Genomic DNA, 21905 nt, shown 5'->3' with positions numbered 1-21905 from the left:
CTGCACGGCCCTCCATGTGCTCACCAGAGGTAGCCTGACTGCCATTAGGTATCGAGATGAGATCCTCAGACCCCTTGTGCGGTTGGTCCTGGGTTCCTCCTAATGCAGGACAATGCTAGACCTCATGTGGCTGGAGTGTGTCAGCAGTTCCTGCAAGATGAAACCGTTAACACTAACCCTATGAATTATGGGAAAAGATGGACCGCGAAGGATACTCACAACTCATCCTTCAAATCGGGCAAAAGAAGGACACTTTTGTCGGCAGCATCTGACAGACCTTCCGCCCGGCGCTGTGACGTAATCGGCCCACAAGTACAGACTTGGAAGGATCCAGCCCCTGAATTGGGACACACCCTCGGCCTGCACATGGATCCTCCTTCTTCCTGTATATTGACCAATAGGAGAGGAGCTGGAGAGAAGAAGGCAGCCCTCCTCATTTGCATAATGAAGCAGAAATGCATACGGTAAAGGAAAAAGAGTGACGAGGAAATGTAAAAAGAACAAAGGCATGTCTAAGGAAAAGGAAAAACAAAATATATATATTTCTGCTTTTAGTTTTAATTTTGTCAGGATCGGTTCTCCATACTTCTGCACAGTCAGTGAGCAGTAATGCGGATCATCCGCTAGATGGCAGCAGAGATCATACATGCTTATTTCTGCTCTGAGTTTAAAGCACTGCTACTCTGCATTTGCTCACTAACAATAATGTAATGAAAATAATGTTAGCAAATATGTATGCATGGTGTGAATATAGGGAATTATGAAAATAATTCAGGTCATATCATTTAAATGCAATTATGCTCAAAAAATATTTACACTAGTGCAGTTCAGAGACACTAAAAGCCTCAGAAGGCATGTTAAATGTTGAGGTGCATGAAAGGACAATTAGAAAAAGACTAAACAAGTATGGCTTGTCTGGAAGGACTAGAGGAGAAAGTCACATCTGTGCAAAAAAGAGCATGACACCACAACTAAGGTTTCCAGTGTTGTATTTGAATGCACCCTGTTCTGATTTTGGAACAATAGTAGTTCGGACAAATGAGATTGAGATGTTTTGTTGAAAACCAAACACCTAATACAAATTGTCAAACACGGTGGTGGAGGGGTGATGATATGAGCTTGTCTTACAGCCACAGGACCTGGACACCTTTCAGTCATGGAAATATATAATGTAATAAACTCATCTGCATACCAAAGTGTTCTTGAGTTTAACATCTGAAGCTTGGTCCAAACTGGGTCATCAACAGTAAATTAGTCAGGTAATATAAGGGTAATCTAACTTATTTTTTGATTAATTAAGAAATTTTGCTGTAAAGTGCGGCAGCTTCCATATGTTAACACATTTCTTCCATTGCAAAATGTTTTAGATTAGATCATGTGGAAAACAGCCTTAAGATGGATTTATAAGTAAAAACAAGGAATAAATTTACTTCTCATACGAAGAACCATGCGTTTGCATCACAATAAGATCCTACTCTTTGTAATTTAACTAAAAGCTGAGAAACCTGAGCTCACACACACTGTGACTGAACCATCGTTGTTGTTATGTGAAACGCTGTGTCTTTGTCTGGGATGTAAACATGTCATTGGTCTCCAGGCAGCTCCATAAACAACAGAACGCCTCCTAAAGGGATGATGCCCTCATATGGAAGACTCTGGACACCTCACACTCATTCTGAATCTCCTGGGAATCAGAGCGGAGAAAAGCTGAGATCCTTAGTCCTCCCAACACATTTGGTGAGTACAATGTCTTTGCTCTAACTTAAGACATCTTTAATTTCACATAAACATGTTAAATGTAAAGGTCATGGCCAGACAACTGGAGAAAAAAGGAACACGTATGGTTTCAAAGGCTTGAAGAAAAAGCTTCTTGTCTCTAAAAAGATGATGGCTGCTTGGCTTATGTTTGCAAGTAGCATCTGAATGAAGCACAACACTTATGGGACAATGTCTTTTAGACACATTAAACCAAAGTAAAGATGCTTGGACATAATGCACAGCACCACGTTTGGTATATCATACCAATTGTTAACCACAGTGGTGGGGGATTCATGATTTGGGCTTGAGTTACACCAACAGGACGAGGGCATCTTGCAGTCATTGAGTAGACCATGAACTCCTCTCTCCGCCAAGATATTCTAGAGTCAAATGTGAAGACATCAGCCTGACAGCTAAAGCTTGGTCCAGTCTGGGTCATCAACAGCAAAATTATCCCAAACACAGCAGCAAATCTACAACAGAATGCTTAAAATTGACAAGAATCAAGGTGCTGCAATGGCCCAGTCAAGTCCAGACCTCTGTGATGGACCTTGCAGAGAGTTCCTCAGATAATTAAAGTGGCAGAAGCAAGAAAGGTTAGAAATTCCTCCACAATGATGTGTGACTGATAAGATTAGACAGAAAACAATGGCAGAGTAAATGCTACAAGCTTTTGGATCATTTGCAGTTTATTTCTATTGATTCAGAGAAACTGTTTTGGACCAAAGTCTTCATTTATGTTGCCAACAGCCATCCAGTTTCTGGCGGGGTCATTTCAGGCTAGGTAAATATAAATGATAAAAGGTCACGTTTTACACGATAGCGTCAGTTTATGTGTTCTTGGAAAGAAGGAAGAGCAAAAAGATGACAAAGAAACTACTAACTAAGGCACCAAATAACGCAGAACAGATCCAGAGTCTGAACAAAGAGAGAGGACTGACAAATAGGAGACAGAATTAATATTAATAGATGCAAAAGCATCGCAAACAGAGAGAAAATGAGTGCAACGAGACGCATAGGGACCATTATAAAACACAGAATGGCACCAAAAGGACAGAGCTGATTAAAAATATGCAAAATGGAGAAATGGGGCTTCTTTTCTTTTGTGCTGTAGCAGACATGGAGGAGGGGTTACAAAGCTCTACCGGGGCTCTTTTATGATACATTTCCAATATCAGAGCTACAACAGCACCTACTAAACCTATCTGTGTGTTCCAGGAGGCCACAGTTCCTTGATATTTTCCACTGAGGCAAACAGATTTAGTTATAAGTTTTAAATTGCGTATAATCAATAGTTCTCCAGGCTTCTCCAAGCATTGCCCATGTACTTAACCATAGCATACCTGTTAGAGATGGATATTATAACCAGAAATAAATTTAAAATGTAGATCTATTCAAAACCTGAATTATGTTCATATAGTACCATTATAATTTAATATGTTTACTTATTTGTCCATTTGTTAGTTTAGCTACTTGATTTTATAGAGATAGATCCCAATAAATCATTGAAAAGTTTATTTATTTTAGAAATTCATTTCAAAAAGTGAAACCCATATATGCTATCAATTACACACAAAGGAAATATTTCAAATGGTTTGATGTTTTTGGCTTACAGCTACCAACAACCCAAAATTCAGTCTCCAAAAATGTTAAATATTATATAAAACTAATAAAAAAAAGATTTTTTAATCCAGAAATGTTATGACCAACACAATTATGGCTAAGACAGTAGTCCAGCAGCCAGTAAAGCCATTAAAGTTCATTACTACAGAACAGTGCTGTTCACTGAGTGCTGTATTCAAGGATATCATTGGAAAGTTGAGTGGAAGGAAAAAGTGTACTTAGGATGTAACATTCGTTTTAAGTCACTCTTTTTTTTATGATTGGTCCAAATTCCTCTTTTCTCCATTTAACTGAAACATTGTAAATTAACCTAATTATTCAGAAGCCATGAAATCATTATCTGGGATTTCTCAGATTTAAACATAATTTTAATCCTCAGAATTTGAAGGAAGTAAAAAAAAAAAAAACAATCTGACATTGTTCTGGTATTTAGCAAATATAGGTAATTTTGGTAATCCTAATTGACCAAAAGCAGTAGATTAGTCTGATTTGATGCCAGACACTGAATAAAAGAGAATGTGTGTTTTTATGGTTTATATAAAAACTGTTTCTTAGTTTTAAAAAGGTATAAAGAAAATTACTGAGACTTGATACATTTGTGTGACATCAGGATAAATAAGCTGCACCTTTAATTTAATTTGAATTACTGAAACAAATGAATTATACATCTGTTTGCTGTGATAACATCAATGAACGCCAACAATTTACAATTATGGCAGATTATCAGGGGCCCCCATCTGGGCACCTTTTTAAAAACTTTCTGGATGCGCCTCTGGTACGAAACAACCAAAACTGCACAAGTACGAAAGGGCGCCATGGCCAGCAAATAAACACGCTGATTTAAAAGGAGGAGGATGAGACAAAGGAGGAATAGCAGAAGGAAGAGGAGGAGCTGAAGATTGAGGAAGAGGAGGTGTCCTGCTCAGTGGAGACCAGAGGAGAGGAGCGGCCGCCATGTTAACCAAGAAGCCCGGAGCCTCGGTCCTCCCGACGGGTAAGCACAGCTTCTATTCGTGGCGTATCGGCCTCTAAGCGCGGCTGCCTGTCTGGGCTGTTTCTCTGCGTTAGTTTGATCCAAACTCGGGGAGTCAGGAAGGGAGTAAAACCCCTGCAGGAGAGTCTGGGAGGTCTGCTAGCTTACCTGGCCGCCCCAGATTGACTCTCCCTGGCTGGTCCCTGAGCTCCAGCTCGTTCATTTATCGGTAATCCTCTAAATTGGAAGCCAGGGGAGACGCCCGGAAAGCTTGCCGATAAGAAGCAGCAGAATCGGGTGAAGCTCCGGCCGTCTCCTTCCCTGTCTGCCTGGTTTATTTTTAGCCCTCAGATGAGAGGTGACAGCGGCAGGAGGAGCAGCCTTTCTGGGCTCTTTGCAGCCTGTTTGTGTCTCCTTTGTGGAGCCTTCCCAGCTGAGACAGGGTAGTGTTGTGCCTCTCAATCGGTTCTCCGTGAGGTTCGGCTCGGGGGTGTAACGGTGGATTTGGTGTTCGGGGTATTCTGTGCGTGTTTTCCGGTTGCTTGGTGATTTTTGGCCTTCAGGCTGGTTGGCAGGAAGACGGCTTCCTTTGCAGATCTTGTTCAGGTCAGCTGGTTTATTGTCGGTCCATTAAAATGTCATTTTTTATTGCATGTATCTTCTTTAGTTTAAGCTTAATTTACAAGCTTGACAAACATTGCTATCAAGTGTATAAGTGTTGTTGGTGTGGATGGGCGATTTAGTAAAAAATATCACGTTTTTTTTTTACATTACTTGTGCTATCAAAATGTTCAAAACGGTTATAAAGCATAACAAATTAGTTTGATTTGAAAGAGGGTTGAAATACTTTTTAAATGATACAAAGATCCTGCATGTAAGACACAAATTAAAGGTAAAATACGTCAGTCAGTCATTTTCTATACCGTTTCTTCCATAGTGGGTAGTGGGCACCAGCTTCCCTGCGACCCACTATGGAACATATTGTCCAGTCCTTGTTATAATGTAGTAGAAAACTTATTATAACTTAAATCTTACTTGAAACAGTTTAGTCCACTAATTTTAATAGCGGTTTAATCCAGATTAGGTTTAATTCAGATTATGCCCTGTTCATTTTAGTTTACTCTCATTCTAATTCAAGTTAAATGCAAAGTTGCAATTTAATCCATTCATTGTTATTGTTTTGCAGTTGTGATTCCTCTGTGTACAGGAGAGTCAAAGTGGGTTGAATTGTATAAAGTCCAATTTATACAGTCTGTTCCATTTATATTAAATCCAGTATTATTTAATGAAGTCCAGTAAGATTCAAATAGGTTGGACCCCCTTTTGCCTTCAGAACTGCCTTAATCCTTCGTGGCATAGATTCAAAAAGGTACTGGAAACATTCCTGAGAGAGTTTGGTCCATATTTACATGATAGCATCACACAGATGCTGCAGATTTGTTGGCTGCGCATCCATGATGCGAATCTCCTGTTCCACCACAACCCAAAGGTGCTCTATTGGATTGAGATCTGGTGACTGTGGAGGCCATTTGAGTCCAGTGAACTTATTGTGATGTTCAAGAAACTAGTCTGAGATTATTCATGTTTTATGACATGGCTGGAAGTAACCATCAGAAGATGGTTACACTGTGGTCATAAAAGGATGGACATGGTCAGCAACAATACTCAGGTAGGCTGTGGCGTTGACACGATGCTCAATTGGTGTTTCAAGAAAATATCCCCCGCACCATTACCCCACCACCACCACCAGCCTGAACCGTTGATACAAGGCAGGATGGATCCATGCTTTCATGATGTTGACACCAGATTCTGACCCTACCATCCGAATGTTGCAGCAGAAATCGAGACTCATCAGACCAGGCAACGTTTTTCCAGTCTTCTATGGTCCAGTTTTGATGAGCCTGTGTGAATTGTAGCCTCAGTTTCCTGTTCTTAGCTGATAGTAGTGTCACCCGGTGTGGTCTTCTGCTGCTGTAGCCCATTCAACGTGTTGTGCGTTCAGAGATGCTCTTCTGTATGCCTTGGTTGTAACGAGTGATTATTTGAGCCATTCTCCTCTGACCTCTGGCATCAACAAGGCATTTGTGCCCACAGAACTGCCGCTCACTGGATATTTTCTCTTTTTCGGACCATTCTCTGTAAAACCTAGAGATGGTAGTGCGTGAAAATCCCAGTAGATCAGCAGTTTCTGAAATACTCAGACCAGCCCGTCTGGCACCAACAACCATGCTACGTTCAAAGTCACTTAAATCACCTTTCTTCCCCATTCTGATGCTCAGTTTGAACTGCAGCAGATTGTCTTGACCATGTCTACATGCCTAAATGCATTGAGTTGCTGCCATGTGATTGGCTGATTAGAAATTTGTGTTAACGAGCAGTTGGACAGGTGTACCTCATAAAGTGGCCGGTGAGTGTATTGTCCTGTTTGTTCTACTTTACCCCCATGTCATCTGTACTTTTAATACGAAAATTAATCTTAGTTTAATGCAGTTCATGTCTTTATGAATGGAATTGTATATAATTTGACTTGTTATTGTTTATTTCTGTTCAGTTAAGTGAATGAAACAGAAAAGTAAAGTTAACCCCAGTTACATATTTTTTGCTCCACTTTAGAGGATTATTACTATTTACTTTCCTACAGAAAAATTATCAATATTCAGTGTTTTGGTCCTTTTTATTAATTCTATAATTGCATTATGTTAAACTTGGTAAGATCTTAATGAGATGTTTTATTTATGTATTTTTTTTAATCTTATCACTATGAAACTTAACCGAAAAAATCAGGGCTGAGGATTTTTGTTAATAGTTACAAAAAAACAAGTTGGTATTGGATTTTTAACTGTTTTAGGGGTTATAAACAAAGTGTAAATACCAGTATATTAAAACATCTGTGACAAATGATCAGTTTTATAAAACATTTCAACTGGGTTGTTGTAATATTTGTGGCAGTAGTAGCTTTAAAGTGTGCGTCCGTGAGCTGGTGCAGATATTTCCATGTAGTATTTATAATCTTGGACGTAAAAATGCTTTATGTTTTCATCGTTTTGATGATTCTGAAGCATCCTTACTGCCCCTTACATCTAAGTAGACTTCTGGAATGTAGATCAATTTTAGTTTGTTCCCATTTTGTTAAGCTAATGTTAGCATTTTAGCTAATGACAGCATATACGCTGGTGTTACCATAGCACACAGTTTAAACCATGGTTTGCTAATGATAGATAGCTGCTTAGTTGATAATAAATCTTCGCTAACATGCTAGTTTTAGCGAACATGCTAAGATTAGCATGTTAGCTGCTGTTAGCATTTTAGCTCATGATAGTATATAAGCTACAGTTAGCATAGTGGATAGTGTTAGTTACTGTTAGCTAACGTGCAGTTTGTAGCTTGTTGTCCAGAATTAGCTCTATAGCTAATATTATCTATCTTTAGAGTAATCAAAATGTTTATCCTAGCATGTTTGCTGATGTTAGCATTAACCATAAGTGCTGCTTTTTATAATTAAATATTACTGACATAAGTTCCAGATTACTCATGGGCTTTAGAGCCCAAAACCAATGCACATTGGACCATACTCAGCAATAAAAATACATTTTATTAAAATAAAACAAATAATAATACTATACACACAAAGGTGCAGAGATAATCTACATTTCTTCTCTTTCTGATTACTGCTGTGACCTGCAGACTTGTTGAGTTGTTACAGAGACACCCATATTTTTGTCTTGCATGCCTATCAGTTCACCAACACATCTTGTGTTGTAATCACAGACTCTGGAGTTTCTTGTAGAAGGCTACATGACACCAACATGACAGCATGTGAGCGCTGGGGTCACACGTTAATATAAAATGAACACCTGCAGCTTTCTCGCCTCCAACGCAAAGCTAATCCAGTGGGTGAGATGTATTTTTAGCTGTTTGTAGAAAACTATCTGGGCAAAGGGAATCCAGGGGAAATGTTTTGGCAAAAACAAAGTGTCAGCAAGACAGACAGTGAGTTGTGGTTGACACTGACTCGTTTAGTGAGATATAGCTGAAGGTTTTTGGTGTTCTCTTTGGAGTGTTGATCTATGTTATTTCTACACCAATGATTGGCTATAGCAGAGCCTAACCTTTTTACATCTGTAGACATAAATCATTGGACAGTTTGTTATATTAAACCCATGCAGTCCCTACTTGCCTATATTCATGATGCTTCAGTTTTATTACAGGCTTTTCAAGGTAAAAGTGCATGATTCCTAATAATAAAACCTTTGAAATTGTTTGGTGTTTTATCTATCTTACTTCAAGGGACCCATTTTGGACCTTTTAGCCATTTGACTTCCAGTGTCAACTCTTCATTTAAATTTGAATAAAAACATCGGCACATTGAAAATTATCTACACCTACTCAACAATCAAGGAAAGGTCCTTAATGATTTAACAGCAGTCATACCTCTGTTAAAATTACTGAGTGGCTTTTTACGTGATTGCTCTCGTATTTGAACGATTTCTCTTTATTGATGAGCTCCATGTCTTTGAGATTGTAAGGCCTCCTTGCCATCACCCTAATCTTTAGCTCCCTCCTCAGATTCTATTCAGATTTAAGTCTGGACTCTGCCTCGGCCACTCTAAGAAAAATTTTGCTTAAACTAAAGGATGTCTTTAAATCTAACTCTGCCAGGGGTGTGAATGATTTAGGGCTAAACTGTAATAAAAAGGAGCTGGTCTGTTTGTCCTTGTTGCTTTTGTAGAATTGAAGATAAAATATTACAAACGTTCTGTCTACCTCATCAGTTCCTCACATCGTGGAGAAATCTTGGCCCACTCTTCTTCATATGGCATTGTGCCATTGCTTGCCTGATCCAGTTTGAGCCAGGCTTCAGCTGTCGGACAGATGGCCTCACATTTGTCTCTAGAATGCTTTGGTATGCAAAGGAGTTCATTGCTGACAAACAAGCCCAAATCCTCATCCCCCCTCCACCATGCTTTACTGTTTGTGTTCGGTTTTGTCCAACATGGTGCTGTGTATTGTGGCCAGAAATCTCCACTTTGGTCTCATCTGTCCAAAACACTTTGTTCCAGAGATCTTTTGGTTCTTTGAGGTGCACCTTTGTAAACCTAAGTCCTGCTGCCATATTGTTTTTAGAGAGAAGAGGCTTTCTCCTCCAACCCTTCCAAACAGATCATGTTTGTTCTGTCCTTTTCCAGATATCCTGTCATGAACATTAACCTTTATCATGCTAACCTGTAGAGCCTGGAATGACGCTCTTGGGGTTTTTTGTCTTCCGTCTGAGGATTACATGCTTAGACCTCGGGTTAGATTTGCTGGAATGGTCCCTGCTGGGAAGATTGGGAGCTGTCTTAAATGTTTTCACTTGTAAATAATCACACTCGTTGTGCAATGATAAAGTAATGCAACGCAACAGTTGCTTTTCTAGTCATTGCTGATATCTTTCCATCTTGCCATTGTGTTAAAACACAGTTGTCTGCTACAGAGCAGCAAACAGCCCAAACTAAGGCTTTTCTGGAGGTGCTTACAGTGGTGATGATCAGTTTATCAATGCTGCTACCTTCCTCCTTAGATAGAATGAGTAGTGGGCTTTAATCACGTTCATTATGTAATGATAGATAAAACCATGAAGTTGAATTAGTTTGTTCTTTATCTTTAGCATATTTTTCTCAAAGAATGTCTTAACTATGTAAAGTTCTTGGAATAACTTGGAAATTCACCTCGGAAAGTTCTTGAATTGGACTTTGGATCAGGTTGAAGGACCCAGCTGGTAAATCTGGCGTCTTTCCTGCTTGACCGTCACTCTTATTGTGTTGTCGTCTTAGCCTGGTCCTGTTTCAGATTACTTGAGTTTAAAAACCAAAGCCTGACACAGCGTGGTTTTGGTTTCTTCATCACGTCTCTGTCAGTAAACTCTGTGTTCTGTAGCCAGATGTTTACTGGCTCAGATCTAGGCCTGGTGTTTGAGGGGGTGATGGTTTGTACCGCTGTGTTCCGGTTTCATTCCACTCTCTGTCACAGCTTCAGGTTTTATATAAAACAGACTGCAGGGAGAACAATCCCTGCAGGGAGATTGTTTGGATTTTAACATGGTGATGAATACCAGTCAGACCAGCTTCGGAAAAGCATTGTTTCAACTGTGCTGTCAGCTGAGGTTATTAATGAACTTATTAATGCATCATTTGGGTATTTTAAGTTACAGTCATCCCAGAAACTCAGAAATACATGGCCTTGTTGGTTTGTTTTGGTTTATGAAGATGTCGTTTCTTCAGGTATTCAGCTCAGGTTCAGATAAGAAGAAACCAGTTCCCTCAGCTGGATGCTGCGTTCACTGTACCTCAGACATGAGGAGATTCCTAATTTTTGTTGTGTTACTTGTATATTCTTAGTTTACATAGAAAAGAAGGATGGTTAATCAGCCTGAGGAACTGGGATTGTGTTGAATGTGATAAAACACACTGCATCTCGCCTCCATTTTTAATCTGGAAGCAGCTTATCTTCACCTGTAGACGTCTCTGTGAGTGTTCAGGCTGTGATTTGATGTGCAGAGGCAATCACAGAGAAATGCGCTGTAATGTCCAGGTCACTTTCTGAACTTTGTCAGCTGTTTTCTGGCCCATTCTCCCGTGCGGCTGTGACCCTGCTGAGCATTTCTTCTCCGGGTCACTTTGCTGCAAATTTCCCTGCTCCTCCCGTCGAGCAGCATGCCGGTCGCTCTGGCATTTCCAGCTCGGTGTCAGGTTCACATTCAGCACAGCGCCGCTCCACTCTGGTAGGGTGCATCTGTCAGGTGTTGGGAGGAGGAAACAGAATGTGCTTTCCAGTATAGGCCCCAGTTGCATTCTTGGTGTGTTCTGCCATGCTGGATTCATAGACTGTGGAGTACAGTCCTGATGAATGTCTGACAATAGATACAGATCCTTTAAGTCAAATCATGTCTATCTTTATCACCTATCAGAAACAAACTATATAATTTGGGTCAAATGTTCTGGGTGTGTCAAGGATTTTGTCAGTAACTGTATATTCTAGTTGCCATTGCAGCTCTGGTTTGCTGCAGATTTTCTGTTTATCTGCTATAACACTCCAGCAATAAGTGAATGGGTCAATATCAGGGTGGTGCAGATCTCAGTGGCACTTTTTTTCAGGTTTTGCTGGAGCAGAACCAGACCTGAAACCTGCAGGACAGAGAGGAAAGGCATCCATGGACAATTGGACGATTTCTAGGGAATTTATGCCTCAAAGTTTTCCAGTATTTTTCAGAAGCAGACGGTCACAACAAGCAACAATAATTATTGATTTATTTAACATTAATCAGAACCAGCTTATTTTCAGCTTCACTGATGATCATCAGAAGCAGAACTGAAAGAGGGGGAAGTGTTTTCCTAAAGTTGGTTTTTGGTTCCATGTTTAGGTGTTTAAAAGTGAGCAGCTTTAACAGCGGATATACTGCATGGATTGCAAAAGTACTTAGAAAAACAAATGATAACATTTTCAGTTGGTTTCAAATCTGGATTTTGACTAGGCCATTCTAACACATGATTATGCTTTGATCTAAACCATCCCATTGTATCTCTGGCTGTATGTTTAGAGTTGTCATCTTACTGGAAGGTGAACCTCCAACCCAATTCTCAAGTCATCATCAGCCTCTAACAGGTTTTCTTCTTCGCAGTTAGATCCATCAACCAGATTCCCTGTCCCTGCTGAAGAAAAGCATCCCCACAGCATGCAGCTGCCACCACCATGTTCCACCATAGGGATGTCACATGTTAATTTTCCTCAACAGAAAGCAGATACAGGCCAAATGTTTAGTGATTTGTAGTCCAGAGGATGTTTTTCACCAAATTGGTTCAGATGCTAAACCGGTACCGCAGCATGCATGGTACCAGTTCTTTCTGTTTCCACCCAGCGAGCAGAGAATCTGTCCACTTTACCGCTGAATAAATTTTTAACTCAATTCTTAAACACTGCTGCAGGTACCAATCAGGTCAGAGATCAACTGATGGTGGTTGTGAAGCGATCAAAAACACCGCTGGTTGTTTATTAAAATAATCTAATGATATCAGGCTGATTTGTGTTGTTAAACCTCCTCCCTGCACTGACGTCACCCACCGAAGACAACAGAGCAAGGATCAAACATCTACTGGATGAGAGGCTTTTAGCGACTCAATTGTTGTGGCTCCAAGTTGGCTCTTTGTGGGAAAACCAAACTGGTTCTTTTTATAGAACCAGTTAAGCACTGGAACTATGTTGGTGGAAAGCAAATGGTCTACTCTGAAATATTGTTTGCAGAACATCGGGAGAGGCTTTATTGCAGGTTGCTTCACTTCCATATGTTAAATTCTTTCATTTTAAATGTAAATGCCTTCCAGGTAAAAGATCGAGAAGTTCTCAGATCTGCCTCGTCACTGGGACGAGGCAGAAATGAATGGGGGGCTGACTTATACTCATGGAAAGGATTTAATTTTAAAACCATACCTGGAAACAAGGTGAAGAAACTTGAGTCTAAAGCTTTGCTTCTGATTTGTGGTCATACCTACTTGCTAGATTGGGTCTAAAAAGGATCTTGATCTAAAAGATCTTTAGATTTAGCTTTAATGAGTCAACATTAGATCCAAATCTAAAAAGTTATCGTTATAACGAAACGTCGCACAGTAATTACCAGGAGATGTGATTAGCTCCTTTCTCATTGCAGAGTGAACGTTTTCATACCTTGTGAGCTTGCCCACAGATAATGCCTGTTTCCCTCAGCCTGACCTCAGTTTTGTATCTTAGGGAGCTTCTTGTTGACTTTATGTCTCTTTGAGCAGCTTTTAGTGGAGCTGGAAGCGAGTCGCTCAGAGAGAAAATGCCAGATCTGATGGTGTTTTCCTGCTTATCTGACAGTCGGGGAGGAGGTCTGTAAGCTTTGGCAAAGCTTTTTCAGCCACTTTCTATGTGTCATCTAAGCTAAACTATAAATATTCAGACTGACCCACATAATCTATCATAGACTTAAGTTTTGTGACATCAGTATTATACTGTTTATTGTTCTTGTTGCCATCATCATCCAGCTGATAAGCCCTGAAATTAGTTCAACTGGGTGTTATTTGCATGTTGTGGTATTAGGACTAATGACGTCGTCTGGTTATTTTAGGAGGAATCACAAAGTAAAAAAAACTCCTCTAATGGACCTTCTAGTTACATCCTGCCATCCGTTTTATAAATGCACAACCTTATAGGATTCACCTGGCGACTCAGCCAATCACATGGCTACAAATAATACCTGCCGAAGTTTAAGTTATTGTTGGGAAGAGGCAGCAGTTTTATGTTAATTTAGGTAAATGAGTCAAAGTGACAATCATTCATCCTGATGAATGAGGATGTAGAGATGTTCAGTGGTTTACCTCACGCTAGACTTGTGCCCTTAAGACTTGGCTTGGACTTGTGGTCTGAGACTCGAGTCCAAGTCACAGTTTTTATCTCCTGCAATGAAGAGTGAAAGGAAGCCGGTCTGTGAGCTCCAAACTGCAGCTGCTGCATGTTTTACTGTGAATGGATGAGCTTCATTATTATCCAAATGTTTGTGGATTATTATGGGATGTTAATGGTAAATGGACTGAACTTATATAGCGCTTTTCCAGTCATACAGACCGCTCAAAGCGCTTTACACTAGAGCCACATTCACCCAATTGCACTCACTAACGCTCACACATTCATACACCGATACACAGATCGGTAGACAACTTGAGGTTAAGTACCTTGCCCAGGGGCAAGGTACTTAACATCAACCTATGGCAGGAGGAAGCTGGAATCGAACCCACAACCTACTGATTGAAAGACAACTACTCTTCCTACTGAGCCACAGTCGCCTCATGGCTCATAACAACCTGTTCATGTTAGCTGTAGCTTCATAATAATGACCACATGAATGTCTCTCCAACTGAACGCCGAATTAAATGACATTAGATCATTTAGGAACAAAATAAATGTAACTGACCTCCAACCTTCTCTTGCTACTAAGCTAGCTGCTACATTCCTTCCTGCTGGAAATATCAAAATAAAAGCACTTCCTGTTCCATTCATGAGCACTTTAACATTCATTTATTTACTCCCTGCTCGTCTTGTTTATTATGTTGTAATTTATGCCAAAAATGTAAATGTCTTTCCTATTTAGAATAGAGAACATAACACTTAAATGTGAATTTAGAAAATAATTTCCCAATATTATTAAAACCTCTCCAGCTCAGAGTGAGAAGAAAGCCCTGCAGACCCGATTTTAGTTAAACATCTAATGAAGGAGAGGACAATATGAAGACAGGGAGAACCAGCTGTTAACTCAGTCATCACAAAGATTTATTTACAGGTTTTAATCTTTCTGTTATTTTTCTTTCAGCATAAATGCCTGTTTATATTTCTATTAAGATAAATATTACATTTGAATCAGCCTTTAGCAGGTTTTAGATGGTGAATACATTTTAAATGGCTAAAACATAACTGTTACTAAATATTAATAGATTGAAAGATAAGAATTAAACTTAATTCTTATCTTATAAGCCTGAGGACTTAAATTATAAGTCCTCAGGCTTATAATTTAAGCCTGAGGTACAGGCTTAAATTTTTGGGTTCCTAACTTACTTGAGACCTGACTTGGACTTGAAAACATGACTTGTGAACATGTTGCAGCAGAGTCAAATTGTAGCTCATTAGCTTCCTGTGATCATGATTTGATTTGCCAGAAATTCTTCAAATGTTCAATATTTAATGATGATGCAGCTATTAAAGGCAGGTCAAGGAGTTGATTGTTTCAGCAGCAGTCTGCAGGAAAAGGAGGAACCTGTTCTGTGACAAGTCAGATAAGGAATTCCTAAAGGTTTCAGCAGCAGAATAATTTCAGATTATGGCGCCCGTTCTGTGTTTGTCATGGAGCTGCAGCATCTCTGCAGGTTCTAACCCATAAACCTTGACTGCATCCTCAGTGATGTGCCTGGCTGGGTTTGGATTGCAGCCTCCACGGCATCCTGGAAGCCTGCAGCTCTGGTCCCTGAGCATCATCCTCATTAGCAGGATTACAATGAGCGCTCAGATTAAAGGGAGCAGCAGAGGCCATCTGTGTGCTCAGACCTGCAGCTGTACGGTGGCCTGTAAGGGTCCTGAAGGCGCCTCTGTGCTGAGCCGTCCTTACCTTGCCACTGATGTCCGTCAGTTCTGGTTCACTTCACTGCAATATTCATCTTTGTTCTAAATTACTTTTATTTTTCTCCTTTCCTAAACATCTCTATTTAAAACAAATCATCATTTTAATCATGTTAGATTTTTTTTTTCAGGGATTAAACAGAACTTTCTCTGATTCATCGAAACAATTTAAGACTCTGAAAGTTTGATTAATGAAACAATCAGCAAGTTTTGCCTTGTAATTGCATCAACCCACAACATGAACAGATAAAGCTCAGGGACACGCGCATCGATGGAGATGATCTTATTTTTATTTTTCTTTAATCCAGAATCAATATATCTACCATAGTCGTCCTTTTTTAATCATTTCTATCTTTTTTTATTTTAATTAACAGAGTTTTCTTTGTTCATACCTTAAGATTTTGATGAGATTTAATCTTCGTTTTGGAAAAACAGCATATTTTCAAAAATCTTTACTCAGGATATAAATGAGAAAAATGTAACTTTCTTATTTCTAAATTCACTAGGAAAACAATGTGAAAATATAAATATGTAAAAACATGCAGGATTAACCTTTGGCTTTTTCGCTTTCCTTTCCTCTGAGGTTTCCTACGTCTGTTCTTGAATATCTTAAGATCAGGACCTGATTTGTTGCTTAATGAAAACTTTCAGCCTACTTACACAGAAGAAAGTAAACCAATGAAATACTTTCATTTTCATTTTCTCCTAATTTCTGCAAAAACATTTGAATTCCTCTAAAATTGAACAGCTTCCTCTTTATCAGTTTTGTCCCCAGATGTTTCAGTGTCCATTAGATGGATTTATGGTCTGTAGATCAGATGAGTGGTTGGATGAAGTAATATTTTTACATCACCATAGTGTATTTCACCTGTTGGTCGGTGGGTATCTGAAGTGTTTTTGATCTGTTTGGTTCAGTGAAGGTGAGAAAAGACATGAAGCAGCAGCAGTCAGACTAACAGAAGAGGCCTAAAACGGACTTTAGTTGGTCCTGCTCTTTTGTTCCAAAAGAGTTTCAAAGAAGCTGCGGTCTGAAGCAGATAAGACTGTCGGAGGGAAAGTTCCTCAGAGTACGTTGTCTTTAGCGGCAGCAGATCTCTCTGCTCTGTTCTGGCTTATCCAGAGTGACCTCTGAACTCTGCTTGCTGTCGTCACATCTCTGTTAAAGGATGTGAAGCTGCAGAAGTGTTTTCAGGGATTACCAGGCTATAATAAAACCTTTATCCGTCTTTAGGCTGAGTCAATCTGCAGTCCAGGGCAAAGCTGTTGCAACACCGCCTGAGCAGGATGGGGAAAAAGACCGGATTCAATAACATGTTTAATTCATATACTATCTGGCCTTTTAGGGCTCTGAAATAATTTAAATCTAACCTCAAGTGTCCGTAAACCCCACAGATTCCACGCTGTGATTATTTTTATTATTGAAGCCGAATGGGGAAGTTTTGTTTGAAAAACCTGCTACTTTCTCAGGGTTTGGGAGGGAATGTTGCTGCAATGAGCTGCTGATCTAAACGCATTAATATTCTGATTATCATCAGTATGACAACCTTTATGAAAGCAGTTTACTTCTCTGGAGCATGCACCTCATACCATAACCCTAATAACTGCTTGTTCCCTCTGAACGGTGACAGCTGCCAGCAAGCACCAACTGGCAGTGAGGTTTTTACATGGTTGTAAAGGACATTTGGCCCGCTCTACTTTGCAGAATTGTTTTATTTCAGCCACATTGGAGGGTTCTTTGGAGGATTAATGGCCTAGTTAAGGTCATGCCACAATGTCTCATTTAGATTTCACTAGGTCACTCCAGAACCTAATTTTGTTTGGCAATTCAGAGGTGAATTTGCTGATGTTCTTTAGATCTTTGTCCTGAATAAACCTTTTCTCAAAGGTCTCAAACCTATGGCCAGACACTGTCCTTTAGGGTTTTCTGCTAGAGAGCAGAACCCAATGGATCCATCAGATACAACACAGCAGCCCAGACCATCACACTACCACCACCATGTTTGATGTTATTTTTCTGAAATGCTGTGTTAGTTTTACTCAAGATATAACAGGACCACCATCCTCCTATAAAGGTCCACTTTTGTCTCATCCGTCCACAGAATATTGTCCCAGACGTCTTTGTGTTCTTTTGGGCCAGTCTCTCTTATTGTTGGATCATGACCTTTGACCTTAATCAAGGCAAGTGAAGCCTGCAGAGCTTTAGATGATGATCTAGGTTCTTATGTGACCTGCTGGATGAGTTGTTGATGCTCTCTTAGAGTAATTTGGTTGGCCAGCCGCTCCTCCGAAGGTTCTCCGTTGTTCTGTGATTTCTCCATTTGTGAATAATGTTCTCAATGTTCTTTGGAGTCCTTAAAAATGGTTCTGTAACTCTTTCCAGACTGACGCTTGTGACTCTGTTTCTCATTTGTTTCCTGAATATCTTAAGATCCACACCTGATTTGTTGCTTAATGACAACTTTCAGCCTACTTCCTGTTGTCAGACAGGGTCTTTTTAAGTGATTTCTTGTAATTGGTTCTAGGTGTGTTTTGACCTCTGCTCTCCAAACATTGCGGTAAATGACATGATTTAACAAAGGGTTGATTAGTTTTTCACATACCACCCGGTCAGTCTTTTTAGCTTTTCTCTCGTTAATGAATGAATATATCATTTGAAATCTGCTTTTTGGTTATCAGGTTATCTTTGTCTGATAAAATCAATGGATCGGAAACATTTAAGTGTGACAAAAAGCTAAGAAAAATACACAGAAGAAAGCAAATGAATAAAATACCTTCATTTTATTTCTGAGCATTTCTGTTCCTGCTTGAGCACAGCTGTAATGCTTTAATGACTCTGGAAGCAGATATCTAAGATCAGAAGCATGTAGCAGATCTCCATGAAATTCCTCACATTCTCTCTGTGTCCTTCAGGCAAATCGGGCGAACCCGTCTGCTCTCCTGGTCACAGCGCCTCTCAGACGACGTCGCCCATCACCCTGCCGCCACTGCGCAACAACAACCACAACCCCCTGACGGTACAAACACACACACAGGCTTGTTCTTCATAGTGTTTTCACAGCTGTAGATGTAACTTTGAGCTCCTCAACATGATGTTTCTCCTGGCTCTAACAACCTTGAAGGTTTGGTTACAATCACAAGGTTTCAGGATATAAAGACTTTATTGATATTAATGGATGTCCTGTTATGGTCTTATGCAGAATCTCCTCTAGATGGCGCAATATAAGGGTTGAAATAAACTGTAAAACATAGAAAGTTGTCAGCTTTTGAACCTTCATTTCTGTAAATGTTTTGAAACGTTCTGAGGCTCCAGTCCTCCTTGGTCGGGTTCTGTCAGCAGAGACACTGATAGCGATCCATCGCCCTTAACGCCTGGCTATCAGGGAGCTCCTTTAACTGCAGTTGAAACCAGTTATTTACATACAGAGTCAAAAAACCACAGTTATTTTTATTCGCTAAATTCAAGGATGAGAGCAATAAAAAAAATATTGCTTTAAACAGATTCAGAAGTTTACATACATTTCTTTAAACTGTATGACTTGGGTCAGTTGTTGGTTTCCTTCCTCGAGCTTCTCATATCAGTTTGCTGCAGTTTGGGCCCCTTTCCTTCTGATAGAACCCGTGCAACCCGGAGTTCACACTGACTACGTTCTGCTCTGTCATCCGGCACAGACTGTGTTTTAGGATCCGTTTATGCATCTGACAACAGCAGAGGAAATTACTTGCGAGATTACAAGAGAGTAGCAAGTTGACAGGGGAAGTTGAGGGCTGACTCTGTAACAGCCAAGAACATAAAAAGCTGCAAGTCAACAAAAGACGTTGTGTCACCGGTTTTGATGTAATATTTAAATTTAAATGTGATTAAGGGTCTCTTATTTTGAAACTGGATGCACTTTACTTTTTCCCATGTCTGATTTCCTGCCTGGCTCAATCTTTGGAACTTTACGGGTTTATTCTCCGTATTTTCGGCTGAAAAACATGCACACATCATGATCCTGCCTCCTCCATGCTTCACAGCTGGGATGGTGTTCTCAGGCTTGCAAGTGCTCATTGTGTTCAAAGATTGTAGTTTTCTCAGACCACAGGGCATGGCTAACCCAAAGATTCCCTGAATACATTTTCAGACTGAAACCTGGCTTTTTGTGTTGCTTGTGGTGTAATGACTTCTTCTTCTCTGAGTGGCCTTTCAGCCTGTGTTGGTGCAGGACTTGTATCTTTATGGATGATGGCTGGACCTTCTCATGATGCTTGGACATAACCGTTTGAACAGATGAATGTAGAACCTTCAGGGATCCGGAAAGGATTTTACTGAGAGACAAATAAGGCCCAAACTATGACCGCTGGACTATTGGGTCAGAGCTTCTCCAGAACTGCAGCTCTCCTGGTCTGCAGTGATCACCATCTATCAACCGGGGTCCAAAGAAGGAACCGGGGTGAACTGGTAACAGAACAACAAAGGCTAAGAAAAATACGGTACCTCACAATTTGTTGCCCGTGCATCTGCACACTGTAGTTGCAGACCAGTGAGGTTAGGAATACTGACTGGTGTCCAGTGCAGAAAGCATCAACAATAAGCATGTAAGGATCAGAACCGAGCCACAGAGGAACGGAAGAAGGTGGCTTGGTTTTTCAAATATCTTTTTGTTTTATATCACCTCACCGGCAGTGAGGTGATTATGGGCAGACCTTGGGTCCTGCAGCCCATGTAGATGTTACTTTAACACGTATGACCCACTAAAGTGCTGGTCTAGACCATGTAAACCTTTACATACAGGGCATTCCCCATGGGGTTAAGGCTGTTATGGCAGCAAAAGGGGGACAAGCACCTTGTGCTCATAATGTTATGCCTGATCAGTGTACAGGTCCTTCTCAAAAAATTAGCATATTGTGATAAAGTTCATTATTTTCCATAATGTCATGATGAAAATTTAACATTCATATATTTTAGATTCATTGCACACTAACTGAAATATTTCAGGTCTTTTATTGTCTTAATACGGATGATTTTGACATACAGCTCATGAAAACCCAAAATTTCTATCTCACAAAATTAGCATATCATTAAAAGGGTCTCTAAACGAGCTATGAACCTAATCATCTGAATCAACGAGTTAACTCTAAACACCTGCAAAAGATTCCTGAGGCCTTTAAAACTCCCAGCCTGGTTCATCACTCAAAACCCCAATCATGGGTAAGACTGCCGACCTGACTGCTGTCCAGAAGGCCATTATTGACACCCTCAAGCAAGAGGGTAAGACACAGAAAGACATTTCTGAACGAATAGGCTGTTCCCAGAGTGCTGTATCAAGGTACCTCAGTGGGAAGTCTGTGGGAAGGAAAAAGTGTGGCAGAAAACGCTGCACAACGAGAAGAGGTGACCGGACCCTGAGGAAGATTGTGGAGAAGGGCCGATTCCAGACCTTGGGGGACCTGCGGAAGCAATGGACTGAGTCTGGAGTAGAAACATCCAGAGCCAGGCGTGTGCAGGAAATGGGCTACAGGTGCCGCATTCCCCAGGTCAAGCCACTTTTGAACCAGAAACAGCGGCAGAAGCGCCTGACCTGGGCTACAGAGAAGCAGCACTGGACTGTTGCTCAGTGGTCCAAAGTACTTTTTTCGGATGAAAGCAAATTCTGCATGTCATTTGGAAATCAAGGTGCCAGAGTCTGGAGGAAGACTGGGGAGAAGGAAATGCCAAAATGCCAGAAGTCCAGTGTCAAGTACCCACAGTCATTGATGGTCTGGGGTGCCGTGTCAGCTGCTGGTGTTGGTCCACTGTGTTTTATCAAGGGCAGGGTCAATGCAGCTAGCTATCAGGAGATTTTGGAGCACTTCATGCTTCCATCTGCTGAAAAGCTTTATGGAGATGAAGATTTCATTTTTCAGCACGACCTGGCACCTGCTCACAGTGCCAAAACCACTGGTAAATGGTTTACTGACCATGGTATCACTGTGCTCAATTGGCCTGCCAACTCTCCTGACCTGAACCCCATAGAGAATCTGTGGGATATTGTGAAGAGAACGTTGAGAGACTCAAGACCCAACACTCTGGATGAGCTAAAGGCCGCTATCGAAGCATCCTGGGCCTCCATAAGACCTCAGCAGTGCCACAGGCTGATTGCCTCCATGCCACGCCGCATTGAAGCAGTCATTTCTGCAAAAGGATTCCCGACCAAGTATTGAGTGCATAACTGTACATGATTATTTGAAGGTTGACGTTTTTTGTATTAAAAACACTTTTCTTTTATTGGTCGGATGAAATATGCTAATTTTGTGAGATAGGAATTTTGGGTTTTCATGAGCTGTATGCCAAAATCATCCATATTAAGACAATAAAAGACCTGAAATATTTCAGTTAGTGTGCAATGAATCTAAAATATATGAATGTTAAATT

At 40.4% G+C, this 21905-nt stretch overlaps 1 protein-coding gene across 2 annotated transcripts in view; it reads left to right on the top strand.

Moving 5' to 3' along the window:
• The first annotated feature begins 4010 nt into the window (after positions 1–4010).
• dyrk2 (dual-specificity tyrosine-(Y)-phosphorylation regulated kinase 2) overlaps positions 4011–21905 on the top strand; it is a 29564-nt gene continuing 11669 nt past the window's right edge. Inside the window, exons 1-2 of one of the 2 annotated variants that reach the window (XM_047389549.1) lie at positions 4011–4375; positions 18425–18528. In XM_047389549.1, coding sequence (XP_047245505.1) covers positions 4336–4375; positions 18425–18528 — 144 coding nt within the window. In that variant the 5' untranslated portion in view covers positions 4011–4335. Of the gene's footprint in view, positions 4376–4846; positions 4961–18424; positions 18529–21905 lie in introns of those variants that run through there. The other variant, XM_047389550.1, reaches the window with a different exon arrangement.

The sequence above is a fragment of the Girardinichthys multiradiatus genome, chromosome 17, assembly GCF_021462225.1.
Source record: "Girardinichthys multiradiatus isolate DD_20200921_A chromosome 17, DD_fGirMul_XY1, whole genome shotgun sequence".
NCBI classification, from domain to species: domain Eukaryota; kingdom Metazoa; phylum Chordata; class Actinopteri; order Cyprinodontiformes; family Goodeidae; genus Girardinichthys; species Girardinichthys multiradiatus.
This window is presented reverse-complemented; position numbering and strand designations above follow the sequence as displayed.